Source organism: Penicillium longicatenatum (genome assembly GCF_028827895.1).
Source record: "Penicillium longicatenatum strain IBT 33135 chromosome Unknown contig_6_segment0_segment0, whole genome shotgun sequence".
In the NCBI taxonomy this organism is placed as follows: Eukaryota; Fungi; Ascomycota; class Eurotiomycetes; order Eurotiales; family Aspergillaceae; genus Penicillium; species Penicillium longicatenatum.
Window position 1 is genome coordinate 748,673 of NW_026643123.1, and position 22,357 is coordinate 771,029.

The window sequence follows — 22,357 nt, forward strand, 5'->3', positions numbered from 1 at the left end:
CGAATTGCGCCAAAGCGAAGATACGATGTGTCAGACACAAGGAAAGTGGGGGCTGCGACCGGTGAGTTATGCCTATTGTATTCGCCTATGATGCTGATTCTGGGTTCAGGTGTGACCGCCTAGGAAAAATATGCCAGTATGCTGGGGACAGAAGCAGTTTTGTTGAAACAAACCGCGGGAACAGTAAGGATCGGTAGGTTTCTAGATCCCCATGTCATTTCTCCTGCTGACTGGCAAACTGACTCTGATCAGCAAGATCTAGCGCAAACTGGTGTCAATATCATGATTGCTGGCTTGGCAAGCCAAGTTGCGTCCCTCGCCCTCTTTATGGCTCTTTGTCTCCAACATGCATGGTGTGTGCATCAAAATCCGGGTGCACTTCATAAGGCGGAAAACATGAGCGAACTTCCAAAAAGCCTTAGGTGGAAAGCATTCCTGGCTGGTAAGTTTGTCTCAATTCTTCCGCTGAGCAAGTGCTGATCGTGGGTGCAGGCCTGGCTTTGGCAACCGTTGCCATTTTTGTGCGGTCCGTATCCCGAGTTGCAGAGTTAAAGGATGGATTCCACAGTTCTCTGGCAAACAATGAAGTCCTATTCATGATCTTGGAGGGAGCCATGATTTCGATCGCCATTCTATGCTTGACAATCCTACATCCCGGTGTCTGTTTTCTTGGTCATTGGAATGAGACAAAGTGGAAATTCCGCCCGTCAATTGATAGCGAGATGGAGCTCATTTCTTCCAATGTAGATTTGCCAGGGAAGCCTCGAGACGCTCAGAAAACAGGGGCGTTACCTCATGTATACAGCGCACCTTCTTGATCATTTTAGTTGTGGTTGTTGTAAGTCGTGGGCAAGATTTCATAGATAGTAAATATATTCTGACAAGAATACGAATATATTGATAGACAATCATCAAACTCAAAAATTGCTCAACTGAGCATTGTCTAGTAAAATAGGTGTACAGGCAGAGGGGGTAATATTTAATATTACGCAGTCTCTATTTGTTCGTCCGAATGTGAAAATGGCCGTGATTAGCATTTCGGAACTCTCATGTTCGTGCACAAACGAAAATGATGGTCTAGTCAATTTTCAAAGCAGATGATGGAAATTCACTTTCAACTTAGATACATTCACTAGCCATAAGGGTATGTCTGTCTATCATAACTATCATCCTCGTTGCAGACTCACATTACTAAGTGGCCCCTCCGCAAGTGCCAGCATAGCAGTCGCTGTAACCATTGAATCCTCCATTCCAGGTGTATTGAAGCGCTCCCGTCCATGAGTAGGTCCCGCTCTCTTGGTCGCACAGACAAGTGCGCCACCACTGGCTGTTCTGTGTGTCGCTAGATAGCTCACTGGCGAGATGCCAAGCACCGTTGGTATCAGGGTATTGACCTCCGACGTCGGCATCGTACTCCTCCCATTCGGACTCTGTTCCGTAGAAATCCATCCCGTAGTACACGCCGGTAATACCATCCTCTGAGTCGGTGCCATCTCCTCCACATACTACCGTGTTGTCGGTATAGATGTTACCACTGTCATTACCAAATCCGTCACAGTTCCCGTCATCACGCTTGTGAGACTTCTTAGCTCCACCAAAGGTATGGAGAGAACCGAGACCCGCTGAACTCCCGGTGCCATTCACAAAGAACATAGAAACAGGTGCACCGAGCAAAGTTCCATTTATGGAGCGCTGCACGAGGATAGGGTTCGAATCGGTACTGTTGAGCACGTGGGCCATCGTGATGATTGTATAGTTGCGACCCACATCATGCATGATGCTCTCATTCCCATAGGTGAGACTTCTGATCGTCTTTCTTGCCAGGTGAGGATGAAGAACGGCCCAATTGTAGTAGCCAGATTCATAGCCGCGTTCAACGACGGGTAGTCCGCGACCAACATTGTTCACGACGTTGCCATAGTCATCATAGAAGGGCAATAACTGCAGGCTTTCCAGGTTGCCCTGATAAGAGCCTTCGTTTTTCCAATCTTTCCATGCAGTGGCAAGATCGGCACGGCCGTCCCAGACAGAGAACATGGTCGAGATGATTCCAAACGAATTGCAGGTATATGTCACCCACGAGGGAGCACTACTCCACCACCCAATGGCTTGACAAGCCAGGTCAGCGAGTTGAATACCAGCTGTCCAAGACATCGGGTTGATGAAAACCTTGGTGGCTGCCCAGACGAATGACCATAGTCCTCGACGATCGATGTGATTTTCGAATTCTGTAATTGAGACATCTAAGTCTGTGTTGTAGGTGCCCCGCACGATATTTTCTCCTTCACGCCCATGCACTGGGAGATAGCTATGCAGATGTACGTGGAGTCCTTGCGGCAAGCCGAATTCACCACTCGACATTGCCTTGATCGGCTGGTCTAGTGGCTGAATAGAATGTGCGTAGGCCCCATTGTAGTTGAAGGCATATAGCCACAAGATCGAGCACGCCAATCGCATAGCACGCATTTTGTATGGCGCCTTCAGATGTGTGTGCTCGATTAAAAAGAAGGGCGACGGTAATGAAATTTATAGCAAATGCAAGAAGATGGAGGAGTACTACGCGTACTCTACGATCTGCTAACAAATCGACTTTCACTGGCATCCAAAATGAACAGCAGTTTGTAAGGGAAGTGCAGATGTCGAATGATCAATTTGAAGCTGCCCAAGGATTGACTCTTGCAGAGAAGATGTATTTGAGAATGAAATGAGTTGCAGCTACATGTCTCCTTTTATATATCTTCCCTCGGAATCACCAGCTAACCGTATCTTGCCAAGTCGGCCATTTCATCTCCACATTTGCTTGCCATGATATTTTCCCGCCCTCACAGACAACTTAGAAGACTGATATTTAGATACATCCAGTAAGACACAGTAAGCGAGTGGAAGGGGGGGGAAGGCAAGTTTAGTTAGTTATTAGGACGAATCTTTTGACCAAGTGCTAAAAAAAGAGGCTAATAAAGCCGATGTTATGATGCATGAATGGCCATGAAGCAATCGCCCCACACTCGCAAAATTGGGGCTAACGGTTCTTGTATTATGTCTTACAGGTAAAAGCATCATTGCTGCATTTAGGCCTAATGGGTGTTTGGTGGCAATTCCAAGGCTTTGTGTGGTCTATAGGACACACTTGAACCTCATTAGCGATTTTTACTAAATTTCCCCTTGAATACTTAATTTTGAGAGCTACAAATGTTCTATCTGAGCTCAGCTGAGGAATCAGTGTGGCGATTGTGTCGACTTGCAGGATTTTCATCGGGTTCCCACCCCAATTATCACCTTTCCTATCGCGCACTAACCTTGCTCAACACTAACGAGCACGATTCGCGCGACATTAAACTGGCGCGCACCCATTTTCACCTCACCGACTATTAACCGAATTCAAGCCACATTCCTGTGAGTAGTATGGCAGGTGACCACATGCAATCTTGAATGTTAGTCTATCTTGTTCACGACCGGTCAGCGTATGATTCATGGTGGGTCCTGTTGCAGGAAGAAAAAGTTCTGCAAGATTGCTTGCAAGCGCAAATATCATTCCTTCCAATAAGCACGACTATTCTGCTATTCTGGAGTTTCCCAAAAGGAGAATCAGATAATCATTCACTAGGTAATTATCTCAGCTACAACTCGACAATGTCCAAGGGCCGACCGAAAAAGATTGAAACTAGTCACGGAGTCACTGTTACGACTGTATTGACAGGTCCAGGAGTTCCAAGGGTCCAAGGGTCCAAGGGTCCAGATTCTACGGAATTTAGTAGCCGAGCTGCCGGGTCTCTTACATATTGCATTTATGCGAACGGCGTGTCCACCTGATAAGCACTAGAAGATAAACTAAGCTCATCTTGGCAAGCTTGGAAGATAGTTTGATCTGAACTCTCCGAGTCTCCCGAGTTTTTTTCGAGTCTTTTTCGCCTCGCTTGCATAAATTTCTTTCGAGTTCGGGATGCTAATATGTAATAAACTAACCGATCTCTAGCTGAAGTGCGGCTAAGCGGACGGGACGCCCCGTTCTCCACCTGTAGCCGAATGCACAATCTAAGGTGAAAGATTACCGAGATATCTCGTTCAAGAGACTGGAAAGTGCATTTCAAATCACGCATACCGCTCGATGGCCTTGAGTATAGATCATCCCTCATCGGTTCCGAATGTACTTACTGATAGTATCAATCTTAAATTGCGAAACATAATTCAATGAGCAGAACCAATCATCCGCCAATATCTGACTTCACTGTGGATTTCAAACCCCAATTGCCTCTACGAGATGTTCAAAATTAGAATCAGTAGTCCTGTCATGCATGAAGCTCAATTCGTAGGTAGTGGCCTTGGCATAATCGCTTTTTGCCGGGCGGCTTACAATCCTTCTCGTATTTGCCCCGCCCGGTGGATATTGACAACAGCAACCTTCAGATCTCCATTTCATGTAAGCTATCAATGTGAAAGACTGGGTCCGTTTTGCAACAGGAGCCAGAACAGAAAAATGGCCAATGGGCCTTGTCAGGTGCTCGGCAAAGACGCCTTCACCGTGGGATGGATTTGTGCTCTTCCGATCGAGCTGACCACGTCCGAGGGGATGCTTGACGATGTTTACCCGGCCCTTGAGCAGGTGCAAGGCGATGAGAATATTTACACTCTAGGCCGTATTGGGCAACACAATATTGTTATCGCTTGGCTCTCCGCTGGCAGTACAGGGATCGCACCTGCTGCGAAAGTCGCCAAGGACATGCTTCGTAGCTTTCCTCGAATCCGATTCGGGCTGATGGTCGGTATCGGCGGTGGGGCTCCTAGTGTGAACGCAGACATTAGGCTTGGCGATGTTGTTGTTGGTGTACCAGATGGGGAACTCGGTGAGAAGCTAAGATATATTGCTGCAAGGCAACTTACTCACACAATGCGCAGGTGGCGTGGTGAAATTTGATCGCGGGAAGACTGTGCAAAGTGGGACTTTCGAGCATACGGGGGTGCTCAATATGCCTCCTGCGCAGGTCAGGAATGGTGTGAACAAATTACGTGCAAAGCATGAGGCTCACAAAAGTCTGGTTGCCCGATATGTATCGGAGATGATTCAGAAGGCTCTGCAGTCAGAAGAAGGAAACGCGCAATTCGAAGATCTTTATTCTTACCAAGGGGCACAATATGATCAGCTATACGACTCATCGTACGAGCATGAAGATTTCGAATCGCAATCTCATCACTTTATGGATAATTTGGTAAGAATCTTCATGGCCATCTGTGTCACCATTGCTGGAAGCATCGCGATCACCTGGAGTGGCTCTCTTGCGTTATCCGTGATTATTTCTTTTATGATATCACTGTTTGTTTTGAGGGTCTACGCGAAACGACAACAGGGAGTCCGGAGTACTGAGTTACAGGATATGAAGCAGCCTTGTCCAGGTTGCAATCAGTTACGTTTGATTCCAAGACAGCCCCGAGCCACGACAGATCCAGTTATTCATTACGGAACCATCGGCTCTGCAGATCAGGTCATGAGACATGGCATCACGCGTGATGCCATGAGAAAGAAACACCAGATTTTATGTTTTGAGATGGAAGCAGCAGGTCTTATGAACGATTTTCCTTGCCTAGTCATTCGAGGCATTTGTGATTATTCTGATACTCATAAACACAAACTTTGGCAGCGCTATGCCGCAGCAACGGCTGCTGCATATGCCAAGGAGCTTCTTGGAGTCATTCCTCCAACCGAAGTTACGAAAATGAAGGCTGCGGCTGAGATCTCCGAGACATGTAAGTCAGCATTCTAGATCTCGATTCTAAGATAAACTCATAAAAACCGGCAAAAGTACGAAATGAGATTGCTGGAGTAAATGCTAAGCTCAATCCTCTTATTTTTGGTAAGTTCCACGACACTTGCGATCAATGCAAGGCATTTGCTCATCTAGGACTGCAACAGGGCATGAGCTAAAGAGACGCCGTGATATTCTTTCTTGGCTGGCTTCCTCTACACATGAGGCCGAACAGGCGGACGTATTCAACAAGCACCAATCTGGCACTTGCCAAGGGTTTCTGAGCTCAAGTAAATTCCTGGGCTGGATTAATGAAGAAAGCCCGACCCTATTATGCCCCGGAATTCCGGGTGCTGGGAAGACCGTTCTATCCTCCGTGGTAATTGATTATTTACAGCGTGAGCATGGTGAAGAATCACATATCGCTTATCTCTACTGCACATACGGAAAGCGAAAAGATCAAACAGCTTACAATCTTTTGAGGACTATATTGAGACAATTTTCGGAGCAATCAACACCAATCCCTAAATCTGTCGATTTACTTTATGCATTTCACACGAGTAGGCATTCTAGGCCTACTTACGACGAAATTGCTGCCACACTGCTAACGGTCTGCCGTGGGCTGAGCAAATCTTTTCTGGTGGTCGATGCGCTAGATGAATGCTCTGATGAGACCTCGCAGGACTTGCTGAAAGAAGTCCAAATGTTGCAAGCGCGGACGAAATTAAGCTTTATGGTAACATCGCGCAAATCTCTACAACAAGAGTTTGACAATGCTTTGGTCTTAGAAATCCGAGCGCAAGGAACGGATATCGAACGTTATTTAGACAGTCGATTGGGAAAGTTGTCCAGTTGTGTCACCAAAGACGATAGATTGAGACAGGATATCAAAGCGCAAATCATTCAGAGTTCTGATGGGATGTAAGTCTCAGATAGACTGACCTCCCTCTTATGTGTTGGCCTTTTTGGATTCTGATTTGTGGATAGGTTTCTTCTGGCGACTCTCCATTTTGAGTCACTGAAAGACAAGAAAACAAAGAATGAGTTTCGAGATGCCTTGAAGAACCTTCCGAGGGGATTGCATGCCCTGCATATGGCATATGATAGTGCCATGGAGAGAATAAACCAGCAAAGGAACAATGATCGCCGCTGGGCTCAGCGCGTTCTCTCGTGGGTTGTACAAGCAGTGCGACCTTTGCGGCCAGAGGAGCTCCGACACGCCCTTGCTGTCATTGAGGGCAACTACCAACTTGAGGATGACAATATTCCGGTTTTAGATGAAGTCATTTCTTTATGTGCAGGGCTTGTCTTGGTAAACCAAGACAGTAATACCATCCAGCTGGTCCATTTCACGACTTACGAATATTTTAGCAACTACGACATCAACTGGAGACAAGCGGCGCGAGATCTTGTAGCTACAACGTGTACTACATATCTTCGGTTTAATGTCTTTAAATCAGGCTTCTGTCGGAGCCGCAGCGACTTCAACGCAAAAATGATAGCAAATCCTCTCTATGAGTATGCTACTTCTAATTGGGGGTACCATGTTCATTCTTCTACATTACAGGAGACGGACTTGATCACGGAATTCCTTGAGCAAGAAGGAAACACTTCCGCATGCGCCCAGGTACTGATGATCAAGAGAAAGCAATCACATGGGTTCTACGGTTGGCCCCAGCGGGTATCTGGAATTCACCTCGCGGCATATTTTGGTCTTGACAAAGCACTTCAAATTCTGCTGAGAAGGCACCATATAAAAAACCTTCTTGATAGTAACGAACAAACACCATTATGCTGGGCCGCTCGTGGTGGACAAGAAGCAACAACAAAAATATTGCTCCATCATGGCGCTGATCCAAATCTTGCAACTCAAAGCACCGATGAACTGAGATCTTCGTATGTGGGCCCTCCAACACCAATTGGATGGGCTGTCAGAATTGGAAGTGAGATAATAGTCGACCTTCTGCTGTACCATGGTGCCAATCCCGAGCCTCGTTTTGAAGGCGGATACTCGCCCCTTTGGACAGCAGTACAAAGTGGAAATGCCGAAATTGCCAGGCTATTACTTGAACATCAAGCCAATCCCAACCTGGGCCGTCACAGCCCCTCTCCTCTTTGGTGGGCCACCCACGTGACAGATTTAGTGACGGTCAAACTGTTACTGAAACACGGAGCGAATCCGGATCTGTGCCATCCAGATGGAAGCTCCCCTCTTTGGTGGGCTGCACGTACTCCGAATGCGGAGATGGTCAAATTATTACTGAGCTACCATGCTGACCCGAATCTTTGTCATTATGATGGAAGCTCCCCTCTCTGGTGGGCTGCACGAGAGGATAATGTCGAAATTGTCAAAGTGTTGCTTGGATGCAAGGCGAATCCAGACCTACATCGCAAAGATAGGCACACTCCTCTTTTTTGGGCACAAAGGAATGGTAACTCGGAAATCATCCAGCTACTGAATGAGCATAATGCAATTTCGTTCTAAAAATCAAGGTGTTCTCATACAATTTCCCCAGATTAGGTTCCGGGCCTACCCCATCAATTATAAATATTCACTTTGGAAACAATTCCACGCATCACCATATAATTACGCATACTTACCAATACCCATCTAACGCATAGAACTATAACTCAATATTCTATAAAATTATACACTAAGCTTTCTAACCATTACTAATTATCTCGTCACCCTTTATATGATCACATCAATTTTTACATATGGTATTACTCACCATAATTGTACTACAGTACATACCCCTGAAGGTACTATTAAATAATGTTATATCTTCCTCTATAGATAGGTTTTAGATACAATTTAAGAAATGTTTATTTAATAACATGTAGATAATTTTAAAGGCTTTCAAATTGCTCTATCGTCAACCAAAGCTAATGGATCTTCGAATTATCTTCTCAAAATACTTCCCTACGGTCATGGATTAAACCAAGACTTTTTAGAAGCAAGCCTTCTTCATACTGAGTGGTATATGCCTTCCCAAAAGTTGGTTGTTGGGCTGACCCTACCGGACCCGCACTTGGGGAAACACTTACGGTATTGTAGGTTAGAAATGGAAGGGAAGGCATGCTTACGGGATTTTGACGCTTCCTTATAGCACAAGAAGTTAATCTCTTCATAACACCCTATTTGCAACTCTCAAACTCACACGGCTTTAAAGACAGCGCCAATAGGTACAGGCTGGACGTCTGGGATGGAACTCAATGTTCCTTTACAGACAGCTGATCCATCGGAAATATTCGATTGCGGATTGAGGACAACAAATCGGTCACCATCTGCGCCTGGCTCCAACAATTTGGGAGTGCGATATCTGATCGCCACCCGGTATCGGATCATTAAGATAATGGCCTGCAATGTGACAGCTGTCTTCCATGACCACTCAGGGTTGGGTCGGTTGGACTTGGGAATATACCACAGCCACCATGTCACCAAACGTACAGGAAAGGAGATCAAGGTATATGCAGCGAACAAAGTGGAAGCTACCATGATCAACCGATAATCGTGTGAAATGGTAGTGGGAAGAGGAAACCTTGAGGCCTGAAGCTGGCTGGGGGAGAACTGAATAATATCTTCGGTATTCGGGAGCTCGGTGGCTATATGATGGCTTTTGGTCACCGTTAAAGTGGGACCGGGGGAGAGGCTACTCAGCGCATGGGTCTTTGCAGTCTCAAACACACATATGAGATCGAGGAATGAGCGACGTCACTTCCGTGTGATTGCGCAGGTGTGTCTGTTGAAAAACACCCAATAAAACCAAGGTTTGCAAAATCACCCCCAAGTCCAAGCGCCAGAGATCCAACCACCACATGCAACAGCCCACGGTTGAGATTCATTCCAGACATAGCGTCGTGATCGGCATACAGACTAGCTGTTTTAGGGCTGCTGGACCCATATCCAGGTCTAGGGGCCAGAAGGTGAACCGGAAGATCCCTGTGAGATTCTTGAAATTGCCTTCCGATCTTCGAAATGCGGCCTATAGTATATCTCTGCCTTCTTGTGAGGTCGCACAGCCTCCCATTTCGAGGTGCGTCTGCCTTAACCAGCATCCTCACATAAACCGAGAAGTATGCGGTGGGTTCCCCTGCGTTCTCTCTGATATGGCTAGATTACGTCTTGACAGGGAGTGTTGTGAGGAACGATGACAACTAGTTGCTTATCAAGGTAGAATGACTAGGACTTCAGAGACCTGCGCTATTTCCCGCGCTGGCCGCACCCAAGTACAACTACCTTGCCTCGCGTTCTCGCAATAGGTTCCTGCAGACTACAAGCAAGCGAAAGAGATTCTTTTATTATTTGAATAGGTAAACCATGGTTTCCCGTGCACAAAAATTGGGTTTCATTCTGAGAATCGTTGGCTGATTCTCAAAGCTTGCAGATAAAGAGAAATTGCCTTCACCGCTGAAGGATCGCGTGAATAGGTTGCAGACTCCGAGTGGGTAATACTTATGTTCTTTCTATTTCCCCATCGCTCTTTCCACCTCATATAGTGCTGCAAGAACCTTTTCATCGTGGTGTCTGCGTCCAACGATCTGTAAATTGATTGGGCAACCATCGTACAGATCCGGTTCGTACAAGTCATATACGAATTGATCTTCCTCATTCTTTGGCTGATAGTCTAGGTCCTTGCTGTCTTTCTCTCTGTCAACTTTTGTGACAGGGAAAACAACACCAGGGTAATCCAACAAGTTCCAGATCGAGGTATATCCCCAGTAGCGCGACTGCTCGTGGGGGGTAGCAGCACCGAAGGAAGGAGGACAAAGAATGATGTCGACTTCTTGGCCATCTTGTTTGCCAGTGCTAGTCCAGTGACGTGCATAGGAAGTACGATAAGCTTCTCGCTCGGCGCATAGCTGTCAATAAAGAAACGAAAAGCGTCAGAACACATGGCCGGGATATCCAGAAATTTAGGCCCACTTGACATACCTTGAACAACTCAGGGACAGTCAGCTCTTTAACAGCTGGCTGGTCCTTGATTATAAAATTCGTCAATGGCAAGATGGGCTCTCCAGCCGACTCTAACAAACCAAGGACCTCCTTTCCGCCGTCTGGGAAATACAAACCGGATAGTATCTCCCATCCTTTTTTGTGGTCTAAGGACTCACATTCCCAGTCCACAACGGTCATGCCAGCCTTCTCACAAGCGTCGGAGACTTCGCGAAGTGCGCGGATCATGGGCGGGTGGGGCTTCACAACACCATCCCACCACTGCACAGCAATCTTCAATGGCCGAGTGAATCCGTATGGGATCCAAGGAGCCACTCTGATTGATGGCTCAAGTTTCCAAGGCTCTGCATCCAACATCACTTTCATGAATAACTCCAGAGAATCCCGATCAGCTGACATAGGCCCATTAGTGGAAAGAATAGCTTCTCTTCCAGCCATATGACCAGTTCCTCCCGCGATTGGTAATCTGTGAGCTGAAGGCCTGGTGTGACTCATTAGCGTTCATGCTGCTCAGCGTCGGGGTTGGATACCTACTTGAAACCATAAATTCCACAGTGAGCAGCTGGGCATCGGATGCTGCCTCCAATGTCACCACCTACACCCTATTGCCAGGTTAGCTAGCAGCTTCCAGGAACCAAAAGTATATACTTACCAAGACACTCCCTCTCATACCGATTAAGGCACTTTCTCCACCGCTACTTCCTCCCGATGTCAATAACCTGTTGTATGGGTTCACCGTCCGACCATAAATGTTGCTCTCTGTCTCGAGGTGCATGATTGTTTGAGGCTGCGTTGTCCGGGCAAAGAATACGCAGCCTGCATCCCAGAGAATATCGAGGGACACGGTAGATCCTTGGAACTTCCCAATATACGCAACGTAAGATGCATTGGCCGTTTCATTGCCCCCTTTCGCGCCATGGTGTTCCTTTGTGGAGATGGGTAGGCCATGGAGGGGTCCTAGTGGAGCGGGAAGGGAATCGAGGTATCGTGCTCTTTCGATCGCATTATCCCAGAGCAGGTCTGTCAGGCAATTGGTCGCCTTCTGCGCAATGGCGGCTCGGCGGAGAAAAGCTCTCGTGAGCTCCTCGGACGAGAGTTCCCTGCTGTGAAGTTTGGCAAGCAGCTCAGTCACGGTGTAATTTTCTGTAAGATCGAATTCTCTAGGTGTGAGAAGCTGTTTTGGAAGGCCCCGAGAGCTTTGCGGCAAAGATTCAGGAAGTTCAGTCAAAGGAGGGGTCACTTTGGCCAGGGAAGCATCACGAATTGCCCTCGGAATTGCTGCTTTGGTTTCCCAGCTCTCCGGGTGTTTTTGTGGAATGGTCATTATGACAGTGGGTTGATCGTGAAAAGTATGAGTGTAAAAAAAACTTTGAGCCTGTGGTATATTAAATATGGCTCAGAGAGTGACAAGCTAGCATTTTTAACAGCGGCACGGCTGTCTTATATGCTCTCGTTTCCATACCTACTGCTATCTACCCCGCCTCAGGAACGGGAATTCTCACGAGGAAACATACCACCTGAACCCAAGGTGGATGAAATAAGCCCAATCTCACCAACCACACAATGGTTTACTATGGATATGCATGTAATAGCTCGAGTGAAAATGTACGTAGCAGAACCATGCTATCGCTGCCCCCTGTCCACTTGGATCGTCCCAATTCCGGTTTACCGATCAGCACGGCCTTGGCAGATTACAGTTGAACATAAGGCCTCGGCGGATAAGCCGGAGTAACAGCGTCAATCCGAGATAAACAGTGGAGTCGATCCAATCACAGGTGGTTGTGCCAATATTTTGCTCCACTGACTGGGTGCATCGGCTCCCTCTTATCAACATAGCACATAGTGGGGTGATAAGCAATCTTCCCGCTGAGGATCATCACATACAAAGTGATCGAAGACCTTACTTTCCATTATTAAATTATCACATTTGACTCCACCGTCATGCCCATTTCAGGTGAGTGATTTCGAACCTAAAAAGTTCTAGTTACCGGGGACTCCCCTTAGTGTCGGCATATACATTGCCTGCAATGATAGTACTCACCAATAAAACGCCATATTCAAGCATGTTCCTGGATTTGCAAGCATCTGCTTCTTAGTTATGGCTGTAACTTTCGCTTGAGATAGGCAAGTACTGGGTTCTTGTGCACTTTTGAGCGAACCATAGTTTGTATATTCTTGTCAAGCTGTAGGACTTTCTAAGAGCCTCAGAGTGTCTTTCCTCTGAACTGTAGACCTCTTTTCCTTCTCACCGTTCGTACCAATACTACCACTGTCCATGACTATTTCCCCTGTTCTCTTTGCAACTCATATGAGCTGGGTGCAGAGCTGGCCGTTATTTCTTACCCGATAAGTCGGGGTCCGCGTCTTCGACCTCGCTGTCTTTCGGCTGTTCTTATGGCACATTCTGAATAGCGTCGTTTTGACACCGTTTATCCAATTCTCGCCATCGATTCCTCAACTTTCGCTTGGAGATGACCCGTAGGGTCACCAGCAACTTCGCGCAATTGCAAAAGCTTGTTCCTCGTCAATGCTTCCGATATTCGCATTCATTCGCGATGGCCTTTACCCTTGCCCTTTCCGATTACGATGCCTTCGCCAACCGCGACCACATAACACTCTTCGACGCGCTTACACCGCTCAAACTTTCAAAGGAAGTTGGTTGGGAGACCTGGAATGACTCCCTTCGGCAAGGTCTGAAAGCCATTGACAGGCGTCTTTGGCCCATTCTCCAAGGCTCTCTCGGCCAACCTCATGAGCACATGAACGATGAGGAGATTGCTACTATTATCTCTCTCACCAACGGTCATCCTCGATGCTACCCCACACAAGAACTCATTGACAAGGGCAGGAAGGATATCGAGGAGCACGCCAGTGACTATGACCATCTTTGCAGGGTTGGGAATGGGCTCATTCGCAGAACGCTGGGCCCTACGGCGCTTACTATGGTGGCTCATACAGTGAGCTTCAAGGATACTTATTCCAAACTGGAGCAGATCTACAATAGCAACAGCTTCCGCAGGACAATGCGATTGTACAAGAAATGGACCGAAGTAACCTTCGGCAATGATGAAACAGCTCATGACTTTCTAATTCGCTTCCAGTCTGCACTTGGTTTCCTTGAGAAGGGCATTCGGCCTCGAAGTCCGTATACTGTGTTCCGCCAGTTTATGAAAGCCATCTACCATCATCGGGACAGTTCTCGATTCATGGAAACGTTCGAGGTTAGGATATTCGACAAGAACACTATGGAAGATGTTTACTCTTACTTCGAGGACTTCTTTGGCGATAATTGTGTGATTGTGTTCAACGCAGCCAATACCGCCCAACGTTGAAAGAAGGCTTTCTTAGATAGCTTTGTCCAGGCAATGGATTGTACCCACGCATACAAAGTCTGAAATTTGTGAGGAGGTCATAGACTTTGCGAGAGCAAGCTGGACAAAAATGTGATCATCGTTCTATGAATGCATCATGTACCAGGTGATGAGGCTGTCATAACTTCTGAAAAAGCCAACCAGAGTGGGAATGAACATTCATATCTTATTTACAGCTCAATACTCATCATGAAGACTAAATCTATTCATCCCATTACCAACCTCTTGTCGACCCATCGGCGTCATATCCAACAGATGATACGTCGACAAAATACTTTCCAGTCCCCGATCCGAAGTATCATAAGTATGAAAGACACGATCGCCATCTTTCCGGAAAATACAGAGACCGAAATACCCATTTCCAGGCTTCCACGTCACAGTCTCCCCATTTCCTTCAACCTTCTTCCATGTCTGATGAGTCTTGGCAGAACTGTAAAACGGGAACTTCCATCCCATCCTATTTTGATAGCTAGTGATCTCAGACAACGGCGCAGTAGCGACAGCAACAAAAGAAGTATTTCGGCTCCGCAAATGTCCGAGATTTGGAATGTGATCCATGCAAAAAGAGCACCCCACACACCCTTTATGCTCGCCAGGACCGAGCATGAAGTGGTAGACGATCAATTGGTCGAGGCCATCGAAGAGATCTACTAGGCTTTTCTCTCCTTCGGGCGTGTCAAATTTGAATTGATCTGGGTTGGAGATTTCTACCATGGGGAGTTCTCGGCGTTTGGCTGCTAGTCTTTGCAGTAACTGGGTAGCCTCTTTTTCTTGCTTGAGAAGGTCCGCCCGAGCTTTTTGGTACTCGTCTACATCGACGATCCTTTTCTTGCGGGATGTTAATGGGGTCCTTGAGATATATTCAATGTCACCTACGGTTTTTTCATTCGAATCCATTTTGGAACAATTTGTCTGACTCATTCTTGTTATGTTTTTGGGAAAGATTAATTCCTTCGCTAACCCGACATCGACGGTTGTCGTTGGACTCTGGAGATCGTATTGTGTTACTCAGCAAATGTAGAGCTTTTGATTGGTTACAAGGCGGATGACATCATTTTCGTTTTACAAGAGCCGCTCCCTACTAGTAGTAACACTATAAACCCCGACCGCCTAAAATGTTGCCTATGATCTTCCAATTCTCTCCACCTGTGTACAGATAATTAGTAGTTTGGTAATAGAATGTGCTCTTCCAGATACTGGTCCAATGTTGTATAGAGTCATGTTGTTATGTTCTCATGCCCAGGATGTCAGCAGCCCATCATAATAGGTCCATTAATCCATATGACAGAGATCACTATAGCAAGCCCGCCATGAAAAAAAACCAAACCATTTCCTCTGGTCAAATCGCGTCCTCTATTCCCAATTAGGCCACTCCCATCATTCACTACTTCGTTTCCCAATGAGGTTACTCCCATCATTCACTGTTTCTCTCCAGAATACAAATACCCTCAACTTTTCCCTCTACTCCTCTCTTTCTCTCTTCTTTATTCTTCAACCTTCCCTTTGCCTCGATCTTTTCTTGACCCCCTCCTTCTTTACTTTCTATGCAACCTTTCCCTACTCCTCAATTGTTTATCTTTCCTCTCGCTCTCATCTTTTTCTCTGCGCTACCCTTTCCTTGGCGTCGCTCATAACATCTTCTTCTCCTCTTTTACTCTTGTTTCCCTTTCTTGATTACTACTCTTTCCTGTCACCGTCCTTCTCTCTTATACGAAGACTGAGTCTTTTTCATCTTTATGGCTACGACACACCCGAATGCCGCGTGCAGTCCTGCACGATCACCCTTCCTCTTCCGCTGTGCTGTTGGCTCCTTTGTTCCGTTGGCTTCTTTTCTGGCACAAAATGATGACAGTTTACTTCGTCTCTGATTGGCCTTCGGGCCCCGGGCTTGAGATTCTTTCACAAGTCTGATTGTGCCTGACAGATGTTCCCTTTGTACTTAGTGTCAATGAAATGTGTTTATCGCATTCAACCTTCTAATTCCTCCATTCAATAAAATTCAACGTTGTAACCTGTCTACACCGATCTACCAATCAACCATACTTGAGACAAATTAAATAATGAAAAAAGATATTTGAATTGAAGTTCGAAGAGAAAATATACAAACGAAGGACACGCCTTCGAAGAAGAAAGTATTCACCAATCCATCACAACTATGTTCCACATGCCCCTTTTATATCGGCGACTTAACAGCCCTTAAACACACTGGTAGTAGTAGGGGTTCTGCACCTTGCAGGTGTAGGGAGACTCGCAAGTGGTGCCACCGGTCCAGTTGATTCCGCCGCACTGGTAGTAGTGAGCGACGAGAGCTCCAGTCGAGGAAGGAGCGACGGTAGCCGACTGAGTGGAGGACGGGGCGATGGCAAAGGTGGTCGCGGAGGAGGGAGCAGGAGGAACGTAGACGGAGACGGTAGACAGGGTGGTAGGCTCGCTGACGGGGGCGACGGAGGCAACAGAGCTGGGAGCGGCGGTGGTGACAGCGTCAACTGAGGGGCTGGGGACCTGGACCTCGCTGTTAGGGGTGGTGGTAACCTCCACAGCGGCGGAGGTCGAAGAGGAGCTAGACAAGGTGGAAGTGGCGGAGGAGGTAGACTTCGACGAGGAAGAAGAGGTCGAAGCAGCGGCTACAGCAGTGGTGGAGGCAGAAGCAGTGCCACTGACAAAGTACTTCTCCAGGATGGGAAGGTAAGTCGAGTAAGCGGTACCATCAGTGGGCTCCAAGCTGTACATGTAAGTTCCCCACCAGGGACCGGCAGACCACCACTCAGCACCCATCCAGACGTCGCTGTTCTCGCTCATGTAAGCGAGCATGCCCTCGACGGCAGTCTCACAGACAGAGTTGACACCACCGGCGAACTCGCCAATGAAACCCTTCTTGCCGTTAGACTTGAGCCATGCGGTGGCCGACTCCAGGCGCTCCTTGCCGATGGTGCTGCTGACGCAGGTCTCGGAGGTACCGGAGCTGTCTGAGTCGAGGTACTGGTGCATCTCGTAGACGAGCTTGTCCGCGCTATCCGTGAGGCCGCTCAGGTTGTCGTTGTTGTCAGTCCACGACCAGGCACCGGAGTAGGCGTTGCCCTCGGCGAAGATGTACTGAGTGGTAGCGCCGGCGGCACGGATACCGTCGATGGCGGCCTGGTTCAGGTCCAGGACGAGAGTCTGGTCCATATCGTGGTACTCGTTGTCTAAAGAGGATTTATTAGTCTTTGCAAGAGTATGTGCATTGGAGAAGGCTTACTGGTATCGAAAATGACCAGGTCATTGTCGGCAAACTCAGCAGCGACGGTCTTCCAGAAGGCCTTGAAGTTGGCGGTCGACTCAATGATACTTCCAGAGCTAGGATGGAGTCAGTATATAGACAAACAATCACCTTTGGCACGTCAACCTACTATCTTCCGTAGTTGTGGGGATCAAGAACCGCATAAGCACCGCTGTCGGTGATGAACTTCACCGTCTATATCACCTTGTATTAGAGACTGGAGGATGATTTGAAGCATAGTAGCGTGGGGATTACTTACAGACTTGAGATCAGCCAAGTATGTGGTAGCCGGGGTACCGGTCATGCTGTCGGGCACCAGACGCTCCATCAAGAAGGGAACGCGGAAGATGTTCATACCAGCATCCCGAAGGTCCTGGATCTTGGATGTGGTGGGCCAAGTATAGTCCGTACCCAAGGTTCCAGGAATAGCGGAACCAAACTCCGCACCGGACTCGCTAACACCAACCCCTACATGTAATCAGTTGATGCATTCCTGCAGTCGTGCGCTTGTCTAACTTACAGGTGAAGCCAGAAGAGCGCTTCTTCACATCGTTGTTGCGCTTGGGAAGAACCTCCCTTGAGCGAGGGTAGGCAGAGGCCAGACCGGCGGCACTGGCGGCCAGGATCAAGTTGGTGAGTCTCATTTTGATTGAGAAAATAGAAGAGAATGACTGTTGAGCTTGTCGAACGAAAGAATGGATAGAAAAAGAATGACAAATCGAGAAACCAGTCTCGAAATTGGACAGAAAAGAATGTATACAACAAGAAACAAAAGTTAAATCGAGTATGTGCACTGGGCCATGTTATATACCCGTTGGCCTTACTGTCAGGGGCATCAATTCAAGCCTTCTATTGGACTGGGTCCAGGCTACCACAACATCTGATACAAGTGGACTCCACGTTCGAGACCACTCCTCAGGATTCACCGACCCCATTGACAGACCTGTCACGGTAGGTCTTCCGACGGAGATTGAGCCAGGAAGTAGACCAGTATATTTTCTGCGGGGCGAGGGACCCAATGTCTGAGCTAGAAGCGCCCTGGAATGAGATTCGGGCCATAGGATTTAACACGAACGGCCCGAAAGGGTTTGCTGACTATAGTTTAATTTAATTTCCTTGATCATGTCAGTTTCTAGCGAGGGAGAAGGAAGTGGAAGACTTAGGCGTGAAGCCGCGGAGTGGGGTGGAATTTGACATTAGGGTCCACAGGGGTTCAGGGTCATTTCGGTCATTCTACGGCGCGCGATCGGAAGCAATGTGTATGGGTGGAAAATCAGCCAAAGTCAGCATTGTAAATTATTCCGGGACAAGAGTGGGCTTGACCATTCCGTGTTGGGTCGATGCCCGAACTGAAAAGCCCCAAGTAGATGAGCGCCGCTCAAGATGAAACAGGGCGGAGCTGCTACTCCGTACAATGATCGCTTAGCCTATACTAAGACAAAACAATATGAACTCATCGATAATGTATGTAAATCGGGACATGACCCCAGTTACAATTAAACAGGGAAGAAAAATTTCAGGCATGGCCAAAGTCGAGCTCGGTCGGTGTGAATATCGTCAACCCCCTTGCCATGCAATGTCGTCATATCATAGCACACTCGATCTACGAGTCAATTTGAATCATGACACGTACTATTATTCGATATGAAACTCGAAAGATCGATCGCCTTGTCCAGCGGGTACAGCCCTCACATTCCTGTCCCATAATGTCCGCTCGAAGTATCGTACCCGCCCATCAGGTTTAGCGAGGAGGACAGTCTGCTTCTGAGTTCCATATGGTCCGCTGTTATAGTCTAGCCCAAGTGCTCCGTTGGTTGGTGTCTTGTTTACTTCATCTTCGACCTGCGCTGCAGCAGTCTCTTCTGCAGGTCGGTTGATATCTTCTTTCGTTCCAATGAGGGGAATAAAAATACTCTTCCGTAGGTGCTGGATGTAAGTGTCAATGCTGTTGGGCTCGTCCTCTGGTAACCGAGGTAAAGTATCAGTGCTGAGCACCTGGAGTAGTCGTTCGATCAGAGTGTCCTCATCTTCTTGAGATTGCGCATGGGCCTGAATCGCCGAGTCCATGAGCTTTTCGCCTTTAAGGATCTTCGGCCATGATCGATCATCAAAGGTCGTGTTGCTGAGACCTCTTGTTTGGTTCTTTTCCGCCGCCACCCAGGCGATCTGGTCCATGTCGGAGGAACGATTGGAGACAATGGCCAACGGCTCATTAATATGGCCACATACTAGGCTGAATCCACCCACTTGCTTCGCCTCTTCACTTGCTACCATGGACTGCACAAAGCTATGCGTGGTTTGCTCGTTCGGCGGACTGGTTAGCCAGTTGTTCACAATCACACCGCGACTATATTGCCCGATGGCTTGACAGGCTTTGTCTTCGCGATAGTTGGTCAGGACGGCCAATTTTCCTTCTCTTGTCACTCCCATCCATGTACCGTGGGTTGACCTTGCTAGATCGCGTGATCCGAGCACATTTGAGAATGGCTCCGGCCACCAATCTGGCTCTGAAGTTGGGCGGTGGAGAAACTCCTAAAGCTAGTTAGTATGCATGTCATTGCTTCAGTGGGCCAACGTACATCTCTATTATCGATGACGATCAATGAATAGTCCGGGTGGGCGGTGGAGATCAAGGCGATACACATGGCCGAGTTGCCGAGGTGCCCCAGCTGAGATCCAGAGATTGGAGATCGGGTGCAGGATGCAGAGTGCAGGTTGAACCACAGGTGACCTTCACGATTCAAGATGCGGTGAAGGGGATTGTAAGATATAGCGGGGGAAGAGCGCCCCTTGCTCGGGAGTCATCCAAACCTTGGGCATCGGATGATTGGGCCGATCGGATCTCCACTGGTCTGGTCGGTTTCTAGATCTCAAGAAGAACACATGAGAAGAAGGCAAGTGATACAAGACAACTGCATTGATCATACAAGAAGTCCATAGATAAACCTGACTTCAATAGCAGAGTTCTTGAGCTCTAGGTCTCATGTTTTGCTCGTGACGTCAAGACGAACAGTTGACTTTTTTAGCCGTTGCGGGTCATGCTTCAGCTGATATGGATGCCTACGTAGTGGACACTTTTCTTCTTCTTTCATCTCACACTCCACACACCTCGCCTTTGATTCTTGCTCCTCCCCAGTGAGGTTATTTGACTTCCTATCCACTGGGTGAAGTTTGCTTTTTGCTTATAGCCCTTCAGCCTGTGGTTGGAGGGGAAAGCTACTCGATTGATCTCCGCTTATCGACCCCTCGTGACTTTTGATCGCCCGGAAGCTCACACGCCACCATGTTTGGAATCTTTGCGGACTTGTTGTCGTGAGTATTGGTTCAGGAGCTCACGGGGCTCTAAATTCTATTTTTCAGCGTTGCTTACCTATCCGATAGCTCCGTCATCACTATCCTCTTCCCCGTATTTGCATCGTATAAGGCTCTCCGCTCCTCCGATCCCTCGCAACTTGCGCCATGGCTGATGTATTGGGTGGTTCTCTCTGTGATTCTGCTGGCAGAATCTTGGACAGTCTTCATTATTGGATGGTATGCTCTGGCATCAGTTTCCTATAGCTTCATGCGCTGACACATCGCAGGTTCCCATTCTACAGTTGGATCCGATTGTTTTTCATGTGTTATCTCGTCCTCCCACAAACCCAAGGCGCCCGTCTCTTATACCAAGACTACGTTGATCCATTTCTGACCCACCACGAGCACGAAATTGAGGAGCTCATCGGTCGCAGCCATGAGCGAGCCAAGGCACTCGGCCTGCAATACTTCTACCAGGCTATGGATCTCATCCGGACAAAGGTGCTAGGTCTTCCCCCACAGCAGGAAGCCCCACCGCCCCCATCAGGACCAGCCGCATACGCGCAGTCCCTGCTGTCACGGTTCAATCTTCCCACTGCAGCAGCAGCCACAAATACAGGAGATTGGTATTCCGCTCTCAGCTCCGCACTCGGCTCGGTGACATCTCCTGGCAAATCGCGTGAGGTCCACCAGGAGGAACTTTCAGCTAGTGGTACTCTGCTCCAGCGCCAGATTCGATCCATGACCGGCGTGGATAAGGCGCAGTACATCTCCCACCAGCGAGAGGTATTGGACTATCTGCGCTCGACGCTGGCCCGTGAGGAGCAAGCGATCCATCATGATGATGGTGAGAATGACGATCTTGCGTACGGTGCTCCGCTACGAAAGAACAAAAGTGACAACTCCTTTGATGTGGTAGACGATGAAGATCTGGGGTCTCGCGCGACACGTCGCACCAGTGGTAAATGGACCTCTGGCTGGTTGGGTCCTGAGAATGACTCCTCGGGATCCTCGGACTATGCGTCCCGAACCACCGGATATGACCGATACAACTGATCGCAGCTCACACTTGGGGGAAGGCCTGGTGCAAAAGCTTCAACATTCCAGGGAGAAACTTTGGACATAGAAGGTAGAGCCTTTGTTTTTATTTTTGCTGTGAATGGATCCCCATGGGGAATGGTGTTAGTTATACGGTTTTGCTTTGAATGAAAAGCTCGGAGGCTCCTGTGATACCTCCCATTTTCTTTTGCACTTCCCCACTAGTTCCGTACACTTATTTTGTCTAGCCGAGGATGGAGAGTATGGCCGAGCCAATCCAGTCGGAAGAATTAGGCCTGCAGGTGGAGGAAAAGGCTACGCAGCTGCAAGGTGCGGAAGTCGGGATGAAAGTCGATCCTAGGAATGCATCTACCCCTTCGGTACCTTATCCCTAGGAGTCATTTCTGACAAAGACTATGACTCAAAAGCATCCGTGTCACAGAATGGCCTATTTTGGTTAGTATGGATATAGCCTCATATCCGGTTAAGTCCAGTAAGTCCAGTAAGTCCAGTGGCGAGGGGCCTCTGTACGGGGATTACCACCAACCGATAAAGATCCACTTGATTGTCTGGACTCTCAGTATTGTCGCTTGTAGTGAATGGTGAATGATATCAGACATTAGCCATAGGCAATGATCAGTTAGCGTGAACACCATGCAATGAACAATGCAGCGAACATCGAATCGTACTTCTGTATGGG

The 22,357-nt window shown here is 47.9% G+C and overlaps 9 protein-coding genes across 9 annotated transcripts; 4 read left to right on the forward strand and 5 right to left on the reverse strand.

Annotated features, from left to right (window-relative positions):
* Positions 1-138: 138 nt before the first annotated feature.
* On the forward strand, positions 139-818 carry N7484_008486 (RTA1-domain-containing protein; the record flags this gene model as incomplete). Its single annotated transcript, XM_057118873.1, has 3 exons — positions 139-183; positions 253-442; positions 493-818. The coding sequence occupies 3 exons, from the start codon at positions 139-141 to the stop codon at positions 816-818; spliced, it is 561 nt and encodes a 186-aa protein (XP_056968428.1).
* A 373-nt stretch (positions 819-1,191) lies between these two features.
* Positions 1,192-2,466, reverse strand: N7484_008487 (uncharacterized protein; the record flags this gene model as incomplete). The annotated part of the gene is made up of 1 exon (XM_057118874.1): positions 1,192-2,466. One exon carries the CDS (start codon positions 2,464-2,466, stop codon positions 1,192-1,194), a length of 1,275 nt encoding a protein of 424 aa, XP_056968429.1.
* Positions 2,467-4,474: 2,008 nt separating this feature from the next.
* On the forward strand, positions 4,475-8,223 carry N7484_008488 (uncharacterized protein; the record flags this gene model as incomplete). The annotated part of the gene is made up of 5 exons (XM_057118875.1): positions 4,475-4,841; positions 4,894-5,739; positions 5,796-5,846; positions 5,906-6,659; positions 6,726-8,223. The coding sequence occupies 5 exons, from the start codon at positions 4,475-4,477 to the stop codon at positions 8,221-8,223; spliced, it is 3,516 nt and encodes a 1,171-aa protein (XP_056968430.1).
* Positions 8,224-10,205: 1,982 nt separating this feature from the next.
* On the reverse strand, positions 10,206-12,019 carry N7484_008489 (amidase; the record flags this gene model as incomplete). Its single annotated transcript, XM_057118876.1, has 4 exons — positions 10,206-10,601; positions 10,675-11,176; positions 11,230-11,297; positions 11,348-12,019. The coding sequence occupies 4 exons, from the start codon at positions 12,017-12,019 to the stop codon at positions 10,206-10,208; spliced, it is 1,638 nt and encodes a 545-aa protein (XP_056968431.1).
* A 1,231-nt stretch (positions 12,020-13,250) lies between these two features.
* N7484_008490 (uncharacterized protein) lies at positions 13,251-14,027 on the forward strand (the record flags this gene model as incomplete). Its single annotated transcript, XM_057118877.1, has 1 exon — positions 13,251-14,027. One exon carries the CDS (start codon positions 13,251-13,253, stop codon positions 14,025-14,027), a length of 777 nt encoding a protein of 258 aa, XP_056968432.1.
* Positions 14,028-14,243: 216 nt separating this feature from the next.
* On the reverse strand, positions 14,244-14,963 carry N7484_008491 (uncharacterized protein; the record flags this gene model as incomplete). The annotated part of the gene is made up of 1 exon (XM_057118878.1): positions 14,244-14,963. One exon carries the CDS (start codon positions 14,961-14,963, stop codon positions 14,244-14,246), a length of 720 nt encoding a protein of 239 aa, XP_056968433.1.
* A 1,299-nt stretch (positions 14,964-16,262) lies between these two features.
* Positions 16,263-17,969, reverse strand: egl3 (putative extracellular endoglucanase/cellulase; the record flags this gene model as incomplete). Its single annotated transcript, XM_057118879.1, has 5 exons — positions 16,263-17,251; positions 17,305-17,402; positions 17,456-17,520; positions 17,585-17,793; positions 17,846-17,969. 5 exons carry the CDS (start codon positions 17,967-17,969, stop codon positions 16,263-16,265), a joined length of 1,485 nt encoding a protein of 494 aa, XP_056968434.1.
* A 991-nt stretch (positions 17,970-18,960) lies between these two features.
* On the reverse strand, positions 18,961-19,970 carry N7484_008493 (NRDE family protein; the record flags this gene model as incomplete). The annotated part of the gene is made up of 2 exons (XM_057118880.1): positions 18,961-19,857; positions 19,905-19,970. The coding sequence occupies 2 exons, from the start codon at positions 19,968-19,970 to the stop codon at positions 18,961-18,963; spliced, it is 963 nt and encodes a 320-aa protein (XP_056968435.1).
* A 638-nt stretch (positions 19,971-20,608) lies between these two features.
* N7484_008494 (HVA22/TB2/DP1 family protein) lies at positions 20,609-21,675 on the forward strand (the record flags this gene model as incomplete). The annotated part of the gene is made up of 3 exons (XM_057118881.1): positions 20,609-20,637; positions 20,686-20,856; positions 20,907-21,675. The coding sequence occupies 3 exons, from the start codon at positions 20,609-20,611 to the stop codon at positions 21,673-21,675; spliced, it is 969 nt and encodes a 322-aa protein (XP_056968436.1).
* Positions 21,676-22,357: the final 682 nt, after the last annotated feature.